Source organism: Triticum dicoccoides, chromosome 2A (assembly GCF_002162155.2).
Source record: "Triticum dicoccoides isolate Atlit2015 ecotype Zavitan chromosome 2A, WEW_v2.0, whole genome shotgun sequence".
Lineage (NCBI taxonomy): Eukaryota > Viridiplantae > Streptophyta > Magnoliopsida > Poales > Poaceae > Triticum > Triticum dicoccoides.
In genome coordinates, this window is record NC_041382.1 from 76,006,880 (window position 1) to 76,025,802 (window position 18,923).

Here is an 18,923-nt window from a genome sequence, read left to right on the forward strand (position 1 = left end):
TGAAATCTGAGATGGGATCCATGTATGAGAACAAAGTATGGACTTTGGTTGACTTGCCCGATGATCGGCAAGCAATTGAGAATAAATGGATCTTTAAGAAGAAGACTGACGCTGATGGTAATGTTACTGTCTACAAAGCTCGACTTGTCGCAAAAGGTTTTCGGCAAGTTCAAGGGATTGACTACGATGAGACCTTCTCACCTGTAGCGATGCTTAAGTCCGTCCGAATCATGTTAGCAATTGCCGCATTTTATGATTATGAAATTTGGCAAATGGATGTCAAAACTGCATTCCTGAATGGATTTCTGGAAGAAGAGTTGTATATGATGCAACCAGAAGGTTTTGTCGATCCAAAGGGAGCTAACAAAGTGTGCAAGCTCCAGCGATCCATTTATGGACTGGTGCAAGCCTCTCGGAGTTGGAATAAACGTTTTGATGGTGTGATCAAAGCATTTGGTTTTATACAGACTTTCGGAGAAGCCTGTATTTACAAGAAAGTGAGTGGGAGCTCTGTAGCATTTCTGATATTATATGTGGATGACATATTACTGATTGGAAATGATATAGAATTTCTGGATAGCATAAAGGGATACTTGAATAAAGTTTTTCAATGAAAGACCTCGGTGAAGCTGCTTACATATTAGGCATTAAGATCTATAGAGATAGATCAAAACGCTTAATTGGACTTTCACAAAGCACATACCTTGACAAAATTTTGAAGAAGTTCAAAATGGATCAAGCGAAGAAAGGGTTCTTGCCTGTGTTACAAGGTGTGAAATTGAGTAAGACTCAATGCCCGACCACTGCAAAAGATAGAGAGAATATGAAAGATGTTCCCTATGCATCAGCCATAGGATCTATCATGTATGCAATGCTGTGTACCAGACCTGATGTATGCCTTGCTATAAGTTTAGCAGGGAGGTACCAAAGTAATCCAGGAGTGGATCACTGGACAGCGGTCAAGAACATCCTGAAATACCTGAAAAGGACTAAGGATATGTTTCTCATATATGGAGGTGACAAAGAGCTCATCGTAAAAGGTTACGTTGATGCAAGCTTTGACACTGATCCGGACGATTCTAAATCGCAAACCGGATACGTGTTTACATTAAACGGTGGAGCTGTCAGTTGGTGCAGTTCTAAACAAAGCGTTGTAGCGGGATCTACATGTGAAGCGGAATACATAGCTGCTTCGGAAGCAGCAAATGAAGGAGTCTGGATGAAGGAGTTCATATCTGATCTAGGTGTCATACCTAGTGCATCGGGTCCAATGAAAATCTTTTGTGACAATACTGGTGCAATTGCCTTGGCAAAGGAATCCAGATTTCACAAAAGGACCAAACACATCAAGAGACGCTTCAACTCCATCCGGGATCTAGTCCAGGTGGGAGACATAGAGATTTGCAAGATACATACGGATCTGAATGTTGCAGACCCGTTGACTAAGCCTCTTCCATGAGCAAAACATGATCAGCACCAAAGCTCCATGGGTGTTAGATTCATTACAGTGTAATCTAGATTATTGACTCTAGTGCAAGTGGGAGACTGAAGGAAATATGCCCTAGAGGCAATAATAAAGTTATTATTTATTTCCTTATAATCATGATAAATGTTTATTATTCATGCTAGAATTGTATTTACCGGAAACATAATACATGTGTGAATACATAGACAAACAAAGTGTCACTAGTATGCCTCTACTTGACTAGCTCGTTAATCAAAGATGGTTATGTTTCCTAACCATGAACAATGAGTTGTTATTTGATTAACGAGGTCACATCATTAGTAGAATGATCTGATTGACATGACCCATTCCATTAGCTTAGCACACGATCGTTTAGTATGTTGCTATTGCTTTCTTCATGACTTATACATGTTCCTATGACTATGATATTATGCAACTCCCGTTTACCGGAGGAACACTTTGGGTACTACCAAACGTCACAACGTAACTGGGTGATTATAAAGGAGTACTACAGGTGTCTCCAATGGTCGATGTTGGGTTGGCGTATTTCGAGATTAGGATTTGTCACTCCGATTGTCGGAGAGGTATCTCTGGGCCCTCTCGGTAATACACATCACATAAGCCTTGCAAGCATTACAACTAATATGTTAGTTGTGAGATGATGTATTACGGAACGAGTAAAGAGACTTGCCAGTAACGAGATTGAACTAGGTATTGGATACCGACGATCGAATCTCGGGCAAGTAACGTACCGATGACAAAGGGAACAACGTATGTTGTTATGCGGTCTGACCGATAAAGATCTTCGTAGAATATGTAGGAGCCAATATGGGCATCCAGGTCCCGCTATTGGTTATTGACCGGAGACGTGTCTTGGTCATGTCTACATTGTTCTCGAACCCGTAGGGTCCGCACGCTTAAGGTTACGATGACAGTTATATTATGAGTTTATGCATTTTGATGTACCGAAGGTTGTTCGGAGTCCCGGATGTGATCACGGACATGACGAGGAGTCTCGAAATGGTCGAGACATAAAGATTGATATATTGGAAGCCTATGTTTGGACATCGGAAGTCTTCCGGGTGAAATCGGGATTTTACCGGGTTACCGGGAGGTTACCGGAACCCCCCGGGAGCCATATGGGCCTACATGGGCCTTAGTGGAAAGGAGAAAGGGGCAGCCCAAGGGGGCTGCGCGCCTCCCCCCTTCCCCTAGTCCTATTAGGACTAGGAGAGGTGGCCGGCCACCCCTCTCCCTCTTTCCCCCTTGGGAATCCTAGTTGGAATAGGATTGGGGGGGGGAGTCCTACTCCCGGTAGGAGTAGGACTCCTCCTGCGCCTCTCTCTTGGCCGGCGCCCCCTCCCCCCTTGGCTCCTTTATATACTGAGGTAGAGGCACCCCAAAGACACACAAGTTGACACAAGTTGATCCACGTGATCTATTCCTTAGCCGTGTGCGGTGCCCCCTGCCACCATATTCCTCGATAATACTGTAGCGGAGTTTAGGCGAAGCCCTGCTGCTGTAGTTCATCAAGATCGTCACCACGCCGTCGTGCTGACGAAACTCTTCCCCGACACTTTGCTGGATCGGAGTCCGGGGATCGTCATCGAGCTGAACGTGTGCTCGAACTCGGAGGTGCCGTAGTTTCGGTACTTGATCGGTTGGATCGTGAAGACGTACGACTACTTCCTCTACGTCGTGTCATCGCTTCCGCAGTCGGTCTGCGTTGGGTACGTAGACAATACTCTCCCCTCGTTGCTATGCATCACATGATCCTGTGTGTGCGTAGGAAAAATTTTGAAATTACTACGAAACCCAACAGGTCCCCCTTCCATCACCCGCTTCCAATCTCCCAAACAATTGCATTGAGCCAAGAACAAGTTGGGGCCTTTGATGTTAAACGTCACCCCCTGTGCACACGCCCACACGTTCCTCATGGGGTTCAACAGAGAGGCATGACTAAACGGCCTTAGAGTATGAACCCTAAAGAGCGCCAGCCAGCGTACATCCTTGATCAGCTCTTCAAACTCCCCGGACAAATCCAGATCTTCCTCCTCCTCTCCTTGCAGCTTGAGATTCTCAAATACGTCCTCCAGATCATGGTTTGGACCATACTGGTCCCAATCAGCTTCCTCCTCTTCCTTCTCATCATCCCCAGTCTCCCCCCGATCTTCCTTCGGTCATCATCGCCCTCCGCCGCCGCGCTCCCCGGGGCAAGCCCGGCTCCCGCAGATGGATCTTCAACCCTAGACTCCCTTGCTTCCGGTTCCTCCGCACCGCCGCGCACCCCCCTGACTGCTCATGTTGTCCATGCAAATCGCCGAAGGCCACTTTTTCCTCCCCCAAGACGGACTCCACACGAGAACCAGCTCTCGAACAATGTGATTTACATGGGATTTGGTGTACTTCAACGGTGCCCCCGAAGGAAGGGTTGGACCCTAGGGAAACCCTAGGGGAAAATACTTGTCATCAAAATGGATATGAAGGGATGCATCTATAACTAAAATACGTCTAGATACATTCCCTTTTATTCATTTTGGTGATAAGTATTTTCGGACAGAGGGAGTACTTTCAAAATCTGACATGGCTCTGATCCTGCGCCAAAATTCATGCAAACGAATTTTGTGGGAGAGAGCGCGATCGGGGTCGTCAGATAGCATTTCCGTTGAAAAAAATATTGTGTAAATTCAAAAGTAAATATTGTTCGCTTTGAAGTAAAAGTTGTACACTTATTTTAGTTATGGCACATCGTTGATTGTTTTCTTGTACATAGATGTGTGAGTAAACATATCGTTGATTGTTTTCTTGTATATAGATGTGTTAGTGAACAAATTGTCGATTGTTTTCTGGTGGATTGAGTATCCAGAGCCATCTGCACTGTACTTCTCTGGCTAGCTAGCTACCCCATCCGCCCGACATGTTCACATTGTTCAGGCGGCAATATTGAAAGCATAATCATGCATGGCGACGTGATTACAGCGGGCCGGCCGGCTTAAACAAACCTGCGAGGCAGGCAAATGGGCGCACACGGAGCCAGCCAGCCAGCCAGGCAGATCGATGTACTAGCTAGAGTACACCCGAATAATGCAGCTGGTCAGGTGACGACCGACGAGCTAGCTAGTCAAACGGGACGGAACGGGTGGACGCGCCTCGCTGGGCGTGCCATTTCCCGATGGCGACAGACGCGCATGTATAAGATCTCTTGCCAATTCACCGTTTGGCACCATTCGGCGGACAAATGGATTTTGGTTCATGACCAAGTAAAAATGCATGACCGTGTCATATATTAATGGAAACACTAAAAATCCTACAGATTTTAGGCATGAAAAATATGACATTTTTCATGCCAATTTATATTGGCACATAATGGCAAATTTGGTTTGCAAGTGCGGCAATTTTCTGTCAAAAAATAAATAAACTGAGGCGGGTTTGCCATGCTCGCCAACTAAACTTGCCATCCTCGGAGATATTATTTGTCACGAAAAACGTTCGATTTGCCATGCTAAAAAATTTGACATCGGATTTGTAGTGGGGTCCTATATCAAATGATAATACTCTTTCCAGTTGGATCTATAAGTTGGGCATGGATTTTTTTTACTTCTTTCGTATGTTTCATTTTTCGCTAGTCAAACTTAAGACCTAAAAACCCGTGTCCAACTTATAAGACTACCCACAATGAAAGTAACATAGGTAGTAACATCACACATATCTAGGTTAAATAGATGATGTGGCATGCAATAAATGAAGAAAGAGATGAAAGTGATAACATAGCTAGTTACTATGTATGAGTAACATCACACATATCAATGCAAGATGTGTCTATAGCCTAATAAATAAAGTGTTTAATGTTACCACACATATGTTACTCCTCACTATAAAGATAGTAACATAGACTAGTACCATGGGCATGTTACTAGTCTATGTTACTACCCATTGTGGCTAGCCCAACCGGAGGAAGCATTCAATGTACGTGCTTGATCTCGTAAAACCGAGAAAATAAGGCTTGTAGTCGCCCAACTGGTACGGCTGGCGCCCATCAAGAAAATAAGGTTGTAATCGCTATAGCTAGGATTCCTTGTAAGGCTTTTGCCGCAGTCAATTCCCCTCCCCTCCGGGTGCCTCCCGACGCCGATGAGAGGGGGTGGGGGGGGGGGTCCACGCTCTAGGGTGACTATGTACTCTCCCTTCATGCTAGCTATAGCTAGGGTTAAGTCTAGGTGTCTAGCCAGTGTTGGTGAGACAATGATGCCATCAGTGACAAGGAATAAGACCTCTTTTTCTATGTCCTTGTTCTAGCGATGTTGTTTGGTATTGACGGATGATGTGTGCGCTTTTGTTAGGTTAGAACTTGGGCCTCATTTTTGTCCTTGTTTTCCCGTCTAGGTGACTGGCAGTGTCATGCGGAGGGGATGGCACAGTGGCATGATTTTCTTCCCCGTTTCCTTCTCCATCTAACGAAGCTCAACTAAATGCGGCTCCATCCCAAAATTTAGGAGGTTTGTACCCCCCCTTCTCCGTCTGACAAAATTTGTGATTATCTTCTACCCCTCCTTGGTGCCAAACTCTCTCAGATGGCGATCACAATCTAGACATATCCGCTACTTTACCAAGCTCATTATAAAATTATCCCGAACTACTACTGAAGCTCTTTAGTTCGTGATTGTCGGCTGTCTATATCGACGAATTCCGATCCACTACTTTTTCAAGCTTTTGAGTTTCAACAAGGTTGCTTTCGTAAGATGAAGCCCAGCCGGTGGATGCAAAAGGAAAACATTGTTTATTTAATCAAGAATTTGGCATAATTTTCTATTCTTCAAAGAGTGATTTCGGAAGGGTTGTTTTTATGTACTCCCTCCGTTCCATATTACTTATCACTCAAACGGATGTATCCAGCACTGAAATTTGTCTAGATGCATCTATTTAAGCGACAAGTAATATGGATTGGAGGGAGTAAATATATATTGTTTGAGTGTCTCTACGAAAATTATAATGATCAAAACAATACTTATTATACACATTGTTTTTTAGCGGGAGGTGACGTCTCGACGGGCAGCGAGACGACTCTGACGACTTCACTGTAATCTCAGTAGTTCTCAATAGCCCATACGGAGCATGTATTTATGATAATGTGCATCCATGTTACAGAATATTTATTTAGTGTTTTTTTTAATATATTTATTTAGTGTTTCTATAGAAGACTAATCGCTCGGTTCACAAATATAAGATGTTTTAACTTTTTTTTAATCAAATGTATGCAGACTATATTGAAATATTCAAAACATTTTATATTTGTGAATGGAGGGAGTATTTTTTTAATTTATTGCATACTATGAACTAATGCTTTTTTAGCATATACTGTACTGAAGGATTCAAAAGATACCAGGTGAGACGGCATTTTTTGTACCTGTCCAGCCTTGTGTCATGTCAAACCCTATATCGAATATTGGCATACATTAGACTATGAGCAATCCCAATCAAAATAGTTTTAAATTTCTTGTTGAAACCATAAAAGGCGCCCCTTTTCTGTAACCATCCCCCGCTTTAGCTCGACAAAATGACAGCGCAACTACCTCAGCTCGGCTCAACTGGCCACCAGCAAACTGCCTCGCCAAGAACACTTCAACCGCCATTATAATATTCACGAAATTTGCCCTCCCGAGCTGCCCTTTTGCTCCACGCCTCTCCGCTCTCCGGTTTTGACTCGCCATCCATCCCCTCTCCCCGGCTCCCCCCCAAAGATTTTCACTTTCCACGCCGGGGAGATCAGCACGGTCCAAAGATCGCCGGGGTTTCTTGGCCGGCATTTTCTGACGGCCGGGCGAGATGAGCTGCTTCCCGTGCTCGGGGTCCTCGGGGAAGGCCGGGGAGGACGCGGCGGCGCTCTCGCCGTCGCCCCGGCCGTCGGCGGCGAAGCCGGCGCCAGGTAACGCCCGCATCTTGACTTGACTTGTCCAGTTTCTGCGCAGACCGGAAGGACTGATCTTTTGGTCATTCTGATTCCTGTCATGTCCGTTCAGATGTCTGATGATTTTTAGTGATTTCTCAGCATTGATTCAGGCATAAAAAGGTTATTGTTCCCTGACGGTACAAGAGGCCTAGCTGATCCCTAATTGCCATGTTTTTAGAACACCTAATTGCCAATTGGTTGGGGCCTTGGGGGCGGTTGAGTCGTTGAGGTGGACATGGATCTGTGCTTAACTGTAGCATCTTGATTTATCGGGCCGGGACTAAGCGAATTAGTTTTGTATATTTTGATTCCTTGCATGTAGAAGAGTATATTTGATTCTATCGCGGTAGATGATTCATTCATTTATTCAGATATGCAGATGTTAGTCTGAATTCTTGCTGAGGTAGTGGTGGTGAAGGGGACACACAAAAGAACTATTTCTTGGCAGAAAATTGTATTTGTTTTTTTTTCTGAACTCATGTTGCGTGAAAGGGAGAGAAATGTCTGATGTGAAGTTTGCGGTTGCAGTGATTTTGCTACCAAACTTCCTGTCTGAAGCAACCGAAGAAACAAATATTTGATGTGTTGTTTACACTTGTTGTCTCTGACTTACTCTTTGGGGTGGCTATTCGGTTGCTTCGAGCTTGCTTGAATTAGATTTCACCCTTTGTTTGGTTGTTGGGGCCGATGAAGAGTTTGAAGCGAGCGCCACAGTTTAGTTTTTAGCTGCTGCCTGCTAGAACATGCAAGTCCGATCCCTGATTAGAAGTACACACGATCTTGTATATTTGTTTGTCCTTGTGGCTGCTGCAATTTCTCATCTACCTGCACCCAGAAGTATTTTACATCACATAATAATTATCTAAAACCGATTTAGATGTTGTTTGCTCACTGAAGGGTGGTACAAGAGATCTATGTTTGATTAATTCTTTTCTTCAGTGTACAGTGGTACTGTTATGCAGCAATAACAGATGTGTTTCTCTAATGCTAGTAAAATTTCTCATGAGGTGATACGATACGAGTTTTCATTGTACATATCTGCTTGGTGTTTAAACTTGAAATTAAATAACTATAAGGCCCATAAAGTGTCGGTGATAGTAGTACCTTTTTTATATCATTATAAAAATGGTCTGCTGTTAATGGGATGCTCATGATCGTGAAGGTATTTATATTGGAGCTACCTAGGATAGCTTTGTTCTGTACTGACTGTACATCACTTCAACAACTCAAAAGAGTAGTATCTTGCACTTCAATTCAACTTATGCCACCAACTTGATGACATTAAGTGTAAATGGCAGTTCTGGACGAGTTAGGGAAGTAGAGTATTCGACAATAGATGTGAATGCGCCAACGGGTCTTCAGGTCATCAAATGTTAGATATGTATTATAGCTGTTTATGCGTCATGGTCCATTCTTTAGGTCCTTGCCTTTTATATTTCCTGGACTATATGATATTTGCATTCAAGAAAGCTTATAATTGAGGAACTATATGCTAATGTTTTTCTGGTGGGTGGGTCCAGATCGATACAATTCTCGTAGTTCAAGCTCTGTTCGCAGAGGAGGAAGTGCTCCACATGGCCCGGCAAAGATTTTCACTTTCCGAGAGCTAGCTATTGCTACCAAGAATTTCAGAAAAGATTGTTTGTTGGGTGAAGGTGGTTTTGGTCGTGTCTATAAAGGACACATGGAGAATGGACAGGTTTGTTATCTCTAGCCTTGTAAACTTTATTTCCCTTTTCTGTTAAAAAGAGCAACGGATGTTATCTTTCATGTACTGCAACTTAAGAGATAATTTATTGGTAATTTCCATGACGTTACCCATTTTGCCTGTGTCATTTAGCAGGTTATTGCTGTGAAGCAACTCGACAGAAACGGTTTCCAAGGAAATCGTGAATTTCTTGTGGAGGTTCTCATGCTAAGCCTCTTGCACCATCCCAATCTTGTCAGATTAATTGGCTATTGCGCAGATGGTGATCAGCGCCTCCTCGTTTATGAGTATATGTTATTGGGATCGTTAGAAAATCATCTGCATGGTATGCTTCTCATTGTATGGTTTCCTGTCCTATAAAAATAATTCTCAGTGGTTGATTGCAATTGGTATTTTTACATATTACCAGTATCTTGATATTTACTCCCTCCGTTCCGATTTACTCGTCGTGGTTTTAGTTCAAATTTGAACTAAAACCACGACGAGTAAATCAGAACGGAGGGAGTAGTTGGCTTGAGCTTCATAAAGAACATGCAAGAGCAACAACTTCTATACATGTATAGGTGTGGTAAATATGCAAAAAAAAAAAACCCTTATACGATGAGGATATCACATGGCTAACATATACAACTCTATAAAAACAGATAGTGGTCCTATTATTTCAGCTCCCTTAAGGGCCAAATCACAAACAATTTCAGCTTCAGTTTCAGAATTTTCAACTTGATTTATTACCAGTTACATTTGACATCTTAGTTATTCGCCATCCGAAACCTTTTCTAGAACCCTTAAGAAAAAATATACACGTTGTTCATCCCCTCAACAAGAAATTGTCATCCATATTTCTTCTTTTGTACTAACTCATGGATCGCTCTCTGGACAGACCGCCCACCAGACAGGGAGCCCCTTGATTGGAATGCAAGGATGAGGATAGCTGTCGGTGCAGCGAAAGGTTTGGAGTACCTGCATGATAAGGCAAATCCACCGGTCATATATAGAGATTTCAAACCATCAAATATTCTTCTGAGCGAAGATTATTACCCGAAGCTGTCTGACTTTGGGCTTGCTAAACTTGGCCCTGTTGGTGAAAACACTCATGTATCAACAAGAGTTATGGGAACGTATGGCTATTGCGCTCCTGAATATGCGATGACAGGGCAGTTGACAGTAAAGTCTGATGTTTACAGTTTTGGTGTTGTGTTCCTTGAACTTGTTACAGGTCGGAGAGCCATTGATCACACCAAGCCTGATGGGGAGTCAAATCTTGTTGCATGGGTACGCTCAACCGCACTAAGTTACCTCCCATCAGTTTTAGTGTAGAGGAGATGGACATTTTTCTCATTTCTTCATAGGTGCCAAGTGTCTGATCCATATAAATTGCAGGCTCGCCCGATGTTCAGAGACCGTCGAAAGTTCTGCCAGATGGCCGACCCGTTGCTGCAAGGCCGGTATCCCAAGAGGGGTTTGTACCAGGCTTTAGCCGTTGCAGCAATGTGTTTGCAGGAGAAAGCGGCGTCCCGGCCCCTCATAGGGGACATTGTCACTGCACTTTCTTATCTAGCTTCCCAACATTATGATCCGAAAAGCTGTAGGACCTGCCCGTCTACCCCAAGGGCGAAAGCACACCGACGGACAACCAGTTGTGTTCCTGATGCTCAACGTGCAGCTGACACGCTTAACTGGGACGCCGTGGACTTGAGGAGAAAGGAGGCTAGAGGAGGGGAGTTTGAAGAGGATCTCAGTGAAGGCTGCTGCAGTGGCAGTAGCTCTGGGAGGAATGATGGCCTGGATGTGCCAGTACTGCTTGCCTTGCACAGTGGGAAGTCTTACAGTGAAGCTGATAGAGATCGCAAGTCTGCTGTCAAGGTCGATGCCCACGAGAAACTGAGAGCAGACCCTGGCAAATATAGCAGGCAGGTTTGAATTTGATGGCCAATACGAACGGGCAGTGTTGCCGTTAATTTTGCCAGGCATCTTCACACCTGCATTGGTGACGGGTGAGTGCTTCTCTGTGGTTCAGACCAGCATTTTTCTCTCAGCCAGGCTTGTGTTTCCCCACTCCTGGTGACCATACATTACACTCCATGGGTTTTTGTTGTTTCTACTGAACACTTATCACATACCGTATTGCGAAAGGGAGACGCTGTTCAACTGCTGGGAATCTGTCTCCCAGGATGCCTGCTTCGATCAATAACAGCGTCACTCGACGTATAGTAGATCACCCACTTTGTATTTATCGGCTAGGATAAGGTTTTCTTTGGTTTTTGGTATTGCCATATATGTTTGTGCATCGAAAAAGAGTTGTCTTGTAAGTAAATCCTGATATTAGAGGATTTTTCCTTTTGTCCATACCTTGTAAGAATGTATAAAAGGAATGATGATCTGTAGAGGATATATCACAATCAGGCATGGTTGTACAGACTAAAGTAAACGATATACAAGTTTTTTGGAGTGTAAATATGAATGTTTTTCGTTCTAACTGCTGTGAAAGGTAGCCAAATACTGGAATCTGAATAAACAACTATTCAGAGAAGAATTTGCCTCTTTTTCTCAAGTGTGGGTCAGATTTCAGATTAGAATTCTATGACACATCTAATAGACATTTCATGGCAATGTTCTCAATTTATTTTGCTTTATTTCCCAGATTCGCGACATCTGTATAGATATCTGCATGGCTATTGTATTTTTTACAAGATGCAAACACAGAGACGGATCTTTCGTGCATCCGACAAGAGTTTACACTCTAGAGCCTATAATTCGTGTCTACATTCCTACATATTCACAGGCTATGAAAGAACAATGTACAACCCAATCTGAATGAAATTCCCCAACTGAAGCCCCCCTTCTTCAAGAGAAAGAAAAGGCGCCATCTTCTGCACTAAATTGGTGTTAACAAGATGCTGTATGCTATCTGGAACTGCTCCAGTCTGTCTGCATGCTATTCTCGACAATGGAGACCTCGATGGCGTGCTTTGTCATGATGATGTTGCTGCTGAGATGCTTACGTAATCGCTCAACGCTTTGTGCTGTGATGATTCTGCAGGTGCTCCAGTCATCTGATTCCATGTCTACTCCCAGGTATGTGAAATGGTCCTGAATGCTCAGGCTCAATATGGAGAGGCACCTAGTAAGACGATAGATGGGGATATTGTTAGAACTAGGAGCTAAAGAGACAGGCAGTTGAGCTGCAAGGAAGGTCTGTGCTCTGTAAAAACCTGCAGCAGTTTGGGTCTTCGCCGCTGGCATCACATATCTGTTCCGTTGTGTTGCCATCAGATTCGTCGATCCATACCTAAAATATGAGCAAGGACTAAGCATAACACAGCGATAAAGGCTTCCTGGGAGTTGGAAAGCATATTTACAAGTTTGTGCCCAAGGTATACCTCTCTTGGGAAGTGGTGGTACGTCAGTTTGGAAAGAAAGGAGAAATAAGGTGGCAAATGCGGCACAATATCATGTCCGTGTACCAGTCGAATTGTGTTTGGTACATATTTGGCAAAGTAGGAGGCGAAAACAGCATTGCCAACACGAGGCTGTCCGAAAGTCATGAGTTGAACATTGTCGCTTCCGAGCTTGATCTGTGGATAGAGTTTGAAGGGAAAAATCAATAGCTTACTTAATAACAAGCCTCAAATTTTAGAGTGCTGGTGTTAGGAATTTGATACAAGACCACAATTTATTTATTTTTTTTCGAGAAAACGCAAAAGAGTTGCGTTTCATTGCATTGAACAGGAAGACATCAGGGGTACAACCTCCAGAAAGGAGGGACACACACACGCGCACGCGCACACACACACACACGACCGTCCTCACCAAGTGACTAAGCTAGGTGAGGAGGTGCCCTCAACTACAGACACGCAACGACATTAGGCCTCGCCCAGCCTTGCCTCCAGCCAAAATGGCGAAGCACCGAGACTCGGAGCAACAGGGCAGCATCACTGCCATTGCCAGGCACTTCCAGGGACGAATGCAGCTTCAGGACCGCCCAAGCCGACGTACCTCGCACCCATGTGCCTAGAGAGTCGGCGGGTGAAAAGCAGGGTCTGATTGGAACTGGTGTAGCATTCATTGGGGAGCGCCGGCGCAGGCAAACGTTGCGACCTGCTCCTTGTGTAGCAGTCTACGCCAGAGCGATGCATCGCCAACCACTATCTGCCGCATCAAGTACTCCACTTGCAGCCAAAGCAGCGCCATCAAGAGGGGAACGGCGTTGAGACGCCGCCGCTGCCCAGTCCGGGAGGCCGGACCTAGGATTTCTCCCGGTGCTCGAGGAGGAGGTCTGGTCAGGGTCATGCCAACGCCTCCAAGGAGGTGACGGCACCCTCAGGGCGTCGCCGTTGACAGCGCAGGCCGTCGCCGCGCGGGGATTTCGCCCCGACCCAAGGACGAAGACCTCAGATGCAATGGCAGACCGGGCATGGCGAAGAATCGTCGGAGAAGACCAACACACATGGGGGAAGCCTAGAAACGTTGTCGTCGCAGGAGTGAGCACCGACCAGCGCAGCTCCAGCAGGCCGGCCACCGCCGGGAGCGCGTCCAGCAGGCAGCAGCAGCCACCCGCACCGCGCCGCCGCCGCGCTGGCCCGCAGCCTCCGCCACCAGGATCCGCCGGGGCACAGCGGAGCAGCAACCGTCAAGGTCGCCGCGCGCGTGCTTACTAACCCAGCGGCAACCGCCGGCGGCGGCCGGGAGGGGTGGGAGGAGGGAGAGGGGTGGGTGGGGGCAGAGTGATTGTCGCCGGCCTGGGCGGGCTCGTGCGGCCCAGATCTGGGCGCCCTCAACTCTGCCGCACGCATCAGCTGCCGGCGGCCGCCATGGCAGCGCCACCGCGCACGCAGTCCACGCCATCTCGACCTCCCCGCGAGCAGACGGCCGCCCACCGCGCCACCGCGCGCTCCCGCCGCTCCAGCGCGCCCAGCAGCAGCGCGCGAGCACACGAACGAGGGCCCCGCCGCCGCCGTCCACCGGTGAGGGCTTTGCCCGCCGGCATCCTCCGGCGACGGTGAGGGGAAGGAGGGGAAGGAGGGGAGCCTGGGCGGCGGCTAGGGTTTCGCCTCCCGAGTCGCCCCTGGGAGCGACGCGGGGGCTCTGAAATAATGTTTTTTGACCACAATTTATATAACCTGGAAGGAATTAAGAGTCTGGACATTGAATGTATTTGTGAAACATTGGATCTTGTGTACTTACAGCAAGATCGAGTGCACAGAAGGCAGCCATAGCTCCTCCCATTGAGTGCCCTGTGACTATGACGCCGATATCCCCATATGTCTTTCTTGCCTTGTGCACAGCACTTGTGATAGCTAGACGCAAAATTGTATTATTATAGGAGGAGAAAAATCCACTGTGCACCTTTAACCAGAGTAGTAGAAAGTCTTTTAGCAAAAAGGTGCATCTGCCTTTCCTTTTTTTCTCTTTTAAGAAAGTATAAACAGCTTATTGGCAATAACCTTTGCATTTGGCATGTCTGGATAGCTTAGATCAAGCTGCTTCCATACCAAGTCCTTGATCCAATTCTGCACACTGAGCAAGCAAATTTAAAACATAAAGGACATGTGACTCAAGAAATCAGAATAGTAACACATAAAGCATACTGGTTTAACTGGGAATACTAGAAGCACATGCAATTTGATTAGTACCTGTTCTCTTGAGTCCCTCTGATTGCAACTATTATGGCATTTAGATTGTGATCTACACCGACAAATGCCTGTCACATTGTTCACCCGTAGAATGGCAGGTAAAAGGAAGGCCATATCATGAAAAGTTCAGTACACTTGATAAGAAATATGCCGGAAATTTATGAAAACTTAAAATGGAGTGTGTTAAGATAGGAACCTGCAAGCAGTTCTCCACATCAACAATTAGAGACCTCATCTCGAAGTCCTATTTCAGAAGTAGGTGAATGTATAAATAAGAAAGGACAGATTCTATAAGCTGTATAGTTGACGGGCTGCTGCATATGACACCCAACCAACCATTGGCGAGCATCTTGATAGATCCCTTACTGTTTGAACAGTTATAATTTCAGGAAAACAAATAAGCACCCCTAGATAGATATGAATGGAAGAGAACAGTTGGAGGGTTTCTTACTTGAGTCAAGTCATTGCATCTTGAGCATGTCCATGTATACAAAGCTGTTAAATCTGTCATATACACCTGCAGACAGTATTTAGTTAATTTGACTTAACAAGATTCAAGACAAAGACGAACTAAAGCTCCCATTTAGAAAGCATGACATGCATTTAATGCAATAATGAGAATAAGTTCAACTTACAGCTGAAGCATACTCCACGATGGTCTTAGCAAGAGTATGATCATATATAAGACTCTGATCATGATTCTTGACAGAGAACTCTGCGATAATGAAAACAGTTAGTTTATTAGCATATTAAATGGTGCAATCCTGAACACAAGTGCAGAAGATCAATTTCAGATATAAGAAGATGCCAAAGCAGATGGACAAACATTTACGCCAAGAAAAACAAAATTGAACAAACTGAAAGCAAACAAAATAGATGACCCCAATTGATTTTTGCCTGTCATATATGGCAGCTTTTAGCACAAGTTCACTTTGATTAAGTTTGTGCATATAATATCTGACGGATAGAACAAAAGTAAGTTCTAATTACCAGGAGAGGTTAAGCATGAACGGGTGACAGCCAAGTTAAAAGGGCATAGGTGATTCAATTTCACCTATTCTCATGTCCTGAAGGCTGAAACCACTTATATTCACAAATCACAAATCCACCTAGAGCAAGTGGATAACTGAAAATATTGCAGTGATATGAGTATATGACAGACAAAATCAGTTGGGGGCCTTATCAAATAGGAGTATTAGGTTAAGTGCCATATGTTGTACACGCACTAGATCTGTCAAGCCAAGCTCCAAAAGAATCTATGATGGTCTTTTGCTGTGAATCACTGAACATAATGCTTAGATATGGCAGCTAAAGATCAATTGGGGGCATCATGGGTGATGCTAGTGGAATCCCCAGAGCAAGTCAAGCTCCACAACAGTACAATGGTTCTTTGCCGCCACGGTTCATCAACTCGTTCTTCTTAATTCAACCCTTTTATTTTCTGGACATGACCAACCATATGCAACCAGAACTTCATTTTGTTAACAAGGGACCAGGTAGGTTCCAACTGCCAGCCACCTAATTTCCTTTTCTGTCCACACAAAGATGGTACAACTTTCTCCAGATGTTTGGATACAACCCCCAAGGCCCCAGCCACAACAACAAGAAGTGCATTCAATTAGTTCAGTTGTAGGCCAGTGTGCGGCTAACAGGCAATCAGAACTTGGGGAAATTTACAGGGAGCAGGGCAATTTCGTCAGTGCCATAGCTGCCCCCTTTCTCTCCCTGCATGATTACACCTTTTGAAATGCCTGCGTGTGCACTGATATTCGTCTATGCTTTCTCCAATCATGGCAGTCAGAATGAATTCAGTAAACAGCCCAATCGCTACTGAATTAGTTAACGCGTTCTTGGAATTCATTTGAGGAAAACTTAGAACAGTTACCCAACAAAAAAAAAGAAAGATAATCGAGGTCATACCTCTTCTGCCATGACAAGCCGAGAGCAGCAGGAGCACCAGGGCCAGCACGGCGACCCGCCTCCGTCGCTCCATGAACCTGCAGGGCGCATCTCCATGGATGAGACTACCATCACACCGACAAGAGAGTAGAAAACAGCTGTGGGAGCTGAGTGGGGAATCCTCGGGAGCATCGAAATGCGGAGGCAGAAAATGAAGGATAAATGGGCGGCGTCCAGGACCAAATTGACGAAAACCGAGCTTGGATTTGGCGACTCGTGAGCAGAACAAGAAGGGGAGAGAAGGAGGGAGTTTAGGGGAGGGTGATTTGGTACCTCGGCGGCGGCTGGAAATGGGTAGGAAGAAGGTGAGGTGAGATTGGACTGGAGCTGGAGGGGAGGGGGAGGCAGGAAGCGGATGGCCGTCGCTGAGCTCTATTAATGCGGCGCGGAAAGGACGATGGAAAAGGAGAATCGAAAATTGCTATTGGAGCCTCAGCTCATCTGCTTCCCTATAAATACGGACTAGTAAATTCGAAAAAGAATATATGAATTGCTACTATTTGGGCGTCGAATATGCTCGGGTGCTCGTGTGGAATTCCATTCCAAGATGACATCCGTGGTTCTTTGAAAATTAAAAGTAAAATGCCTATTTTCGAAGCTTTAGATTGTATCTTTGTTTTTGGAGCTTCCCAATATCACCCCATGAAATTTTGCGTGCATCTAGGACACTTGCATTTTCGGCGCTATATATTTTTTTTAAAAAAATTGAACCTTTAAACCATTTATTTTTCTACTTTACTATTTACTACTCCATCCGTTCTATAATATAGTGCATATAGATTTTTAAAAAGGTCACCAAGTTATTAGAGATAACTATTTATGTTACGATACCAAATATACTTTCTTCGTCCAAAAATACTTGTTATCAAAATAGATAAAAAGTGATGTATCTAGAAGTTTTTCTTATCAAAATGGATACCAAATATACTCCCTTCGTTCGAAAACACTTTTTATCCATTTTGATGACAAGTATTTTCGAACGGAGGGAGTATAAAGTATGAAAGTTCATCCTGTAATGAGTCGAATGAAATAAGTTTGGTATTCTAGATGTAAATGTTTTTCTGTGCAAATTTGATCAAAGTTTGTGATGCTTGACTTTAAAAAGAATATAGACACTACATTATCGAACAAAAGGGAGCACTATCCCCGTTCGCAAATATAAGATGTTTTAACCTTTTTCCGAATCAGATGTATGTAGACACATTTTAGTGTGTTTGTTGACTCATTTCGATCTATATGTTATTTATATTAAAATATTTAAAATATACTCCCGCCGTCTCGTAATACGAGTATAAGATTGTGAACGGAGTTTTTTTTAGAGAAATTGTGAACGGAGTTTGTGGATGAGCTCGAGCTGCAAAATGCCGTCGTCAAAAAGAGCGTGCTGCTTGTTAGCTGTTTGCCTCGGCGAGAAGAGAGGAAAGGGAATATGCCCCGGCCCCCCCTCCGCAGCTCCCTTCTCTGATGCCGATCCTCCGGTTATGCTGTTGAGGTCCGGCACGGTAGGGGGCCCCAAACCGTAATCTTTTATCCCGACCGCTAATATGAAAATGAAGAAATACTGGAGGGTTTAGCGTCCCCCGGAGGAATCCAGCGCCTTCACGCCAATGATGAGTTCAACAGCGACCTCTTCAGCCTTTGGTTCTCGGGTGCAAGATGATCGAGCGATCGACCCTAGTGGTTCCCATATTTTATCCTTTTCTTTCCTCAGTGAACGCGTTTTTATCTTCGCGACCAGCAGCCGTGGTTGCTGACACACAAGGACAAGGTTACGGTCTGTCGCGGAAGCGGTTACGTGCGGGGTCTCAACTGAGCTGCGGGGGTGAATTTTCTTGCCGGAAAGGAAGAAAGCCAGCCGGCGGCATCGTGTTACGTAGAGGAACCACGCCGGAGCACGTACGGCCGCGATCGTCGCGCGCGCGCGAGAGAGGAGGATTGGGAGAGGCCGTGCGTTGACTGGACTGGAGGAGGCGAGGCGGCGGTGCAGGGGCGTCCTCGGCACGTGCTGCCGCCGGTGCAGCTGGACCGCCGCGTGGCGCGGAGGAGAAGCGTCGCCGGCTACGGGTGCGGCGCCGCCGCCACGCGTGAATAGAAATGCGATTAATAACTGGTTGCACCAAGATTCGGCCACTCGGGACCGGTGCCCGCAGTGACATGGCTTGGATCGGGGAGTATCTACAACCACAGCTAGCAAAATCCGCACTCAAACAA

General features: G+C 45.2%; 1 protein-coding gene and 1 pseudogene across 2 annotated transcripts; one reads left to right on the forward strand and one right to left on the reverse strand.

Moving 5' to 3' along the window:
• The first annotated feature begins 7,045 nt into the window (after positions 1–7,045).
• Positions 7,046–11,601, forward strand: LOC119353386 (probable serine/threonine-protein kinase PBL7). Of its 2 annotated transcripts, none has more exons than XM_037620001.1 (5): positions 7,046–7,388; positions 8,933–9,111; positions 9,253–9,445; positions 10,001–10,392; positions 10,501–11,601. In XM_037620001.1, exons 1-5 carry the CDS (start codon positions 7,289–7,291, stop codon positions 11,038–11,040), a joined length of 1,404 nt encoding a protein of 467 aa, XP_037475898.1. In that variant the 5' UTR covers positions 7,046–7,288; the 3' UTR covers positions 11,041–11,601. The 2 variants fall into 2 exon arrangements, with proteins under 2 accessions (XP_037475898.1, XP_037475899.1); XM_037620002.1 differs by having other exon boundaries at positions 9,256–9,445; positions 10,501–11,600.
• A 131-nt stretch (positions 11,602–11,732) lies between these two features.
• LOC119353387 lies at positions 11,733–17,115 on the reverse strand (annotated as a pseudogene).
• Positions 17,116–18,923: the final 1,808 nt, after the last annotated feature.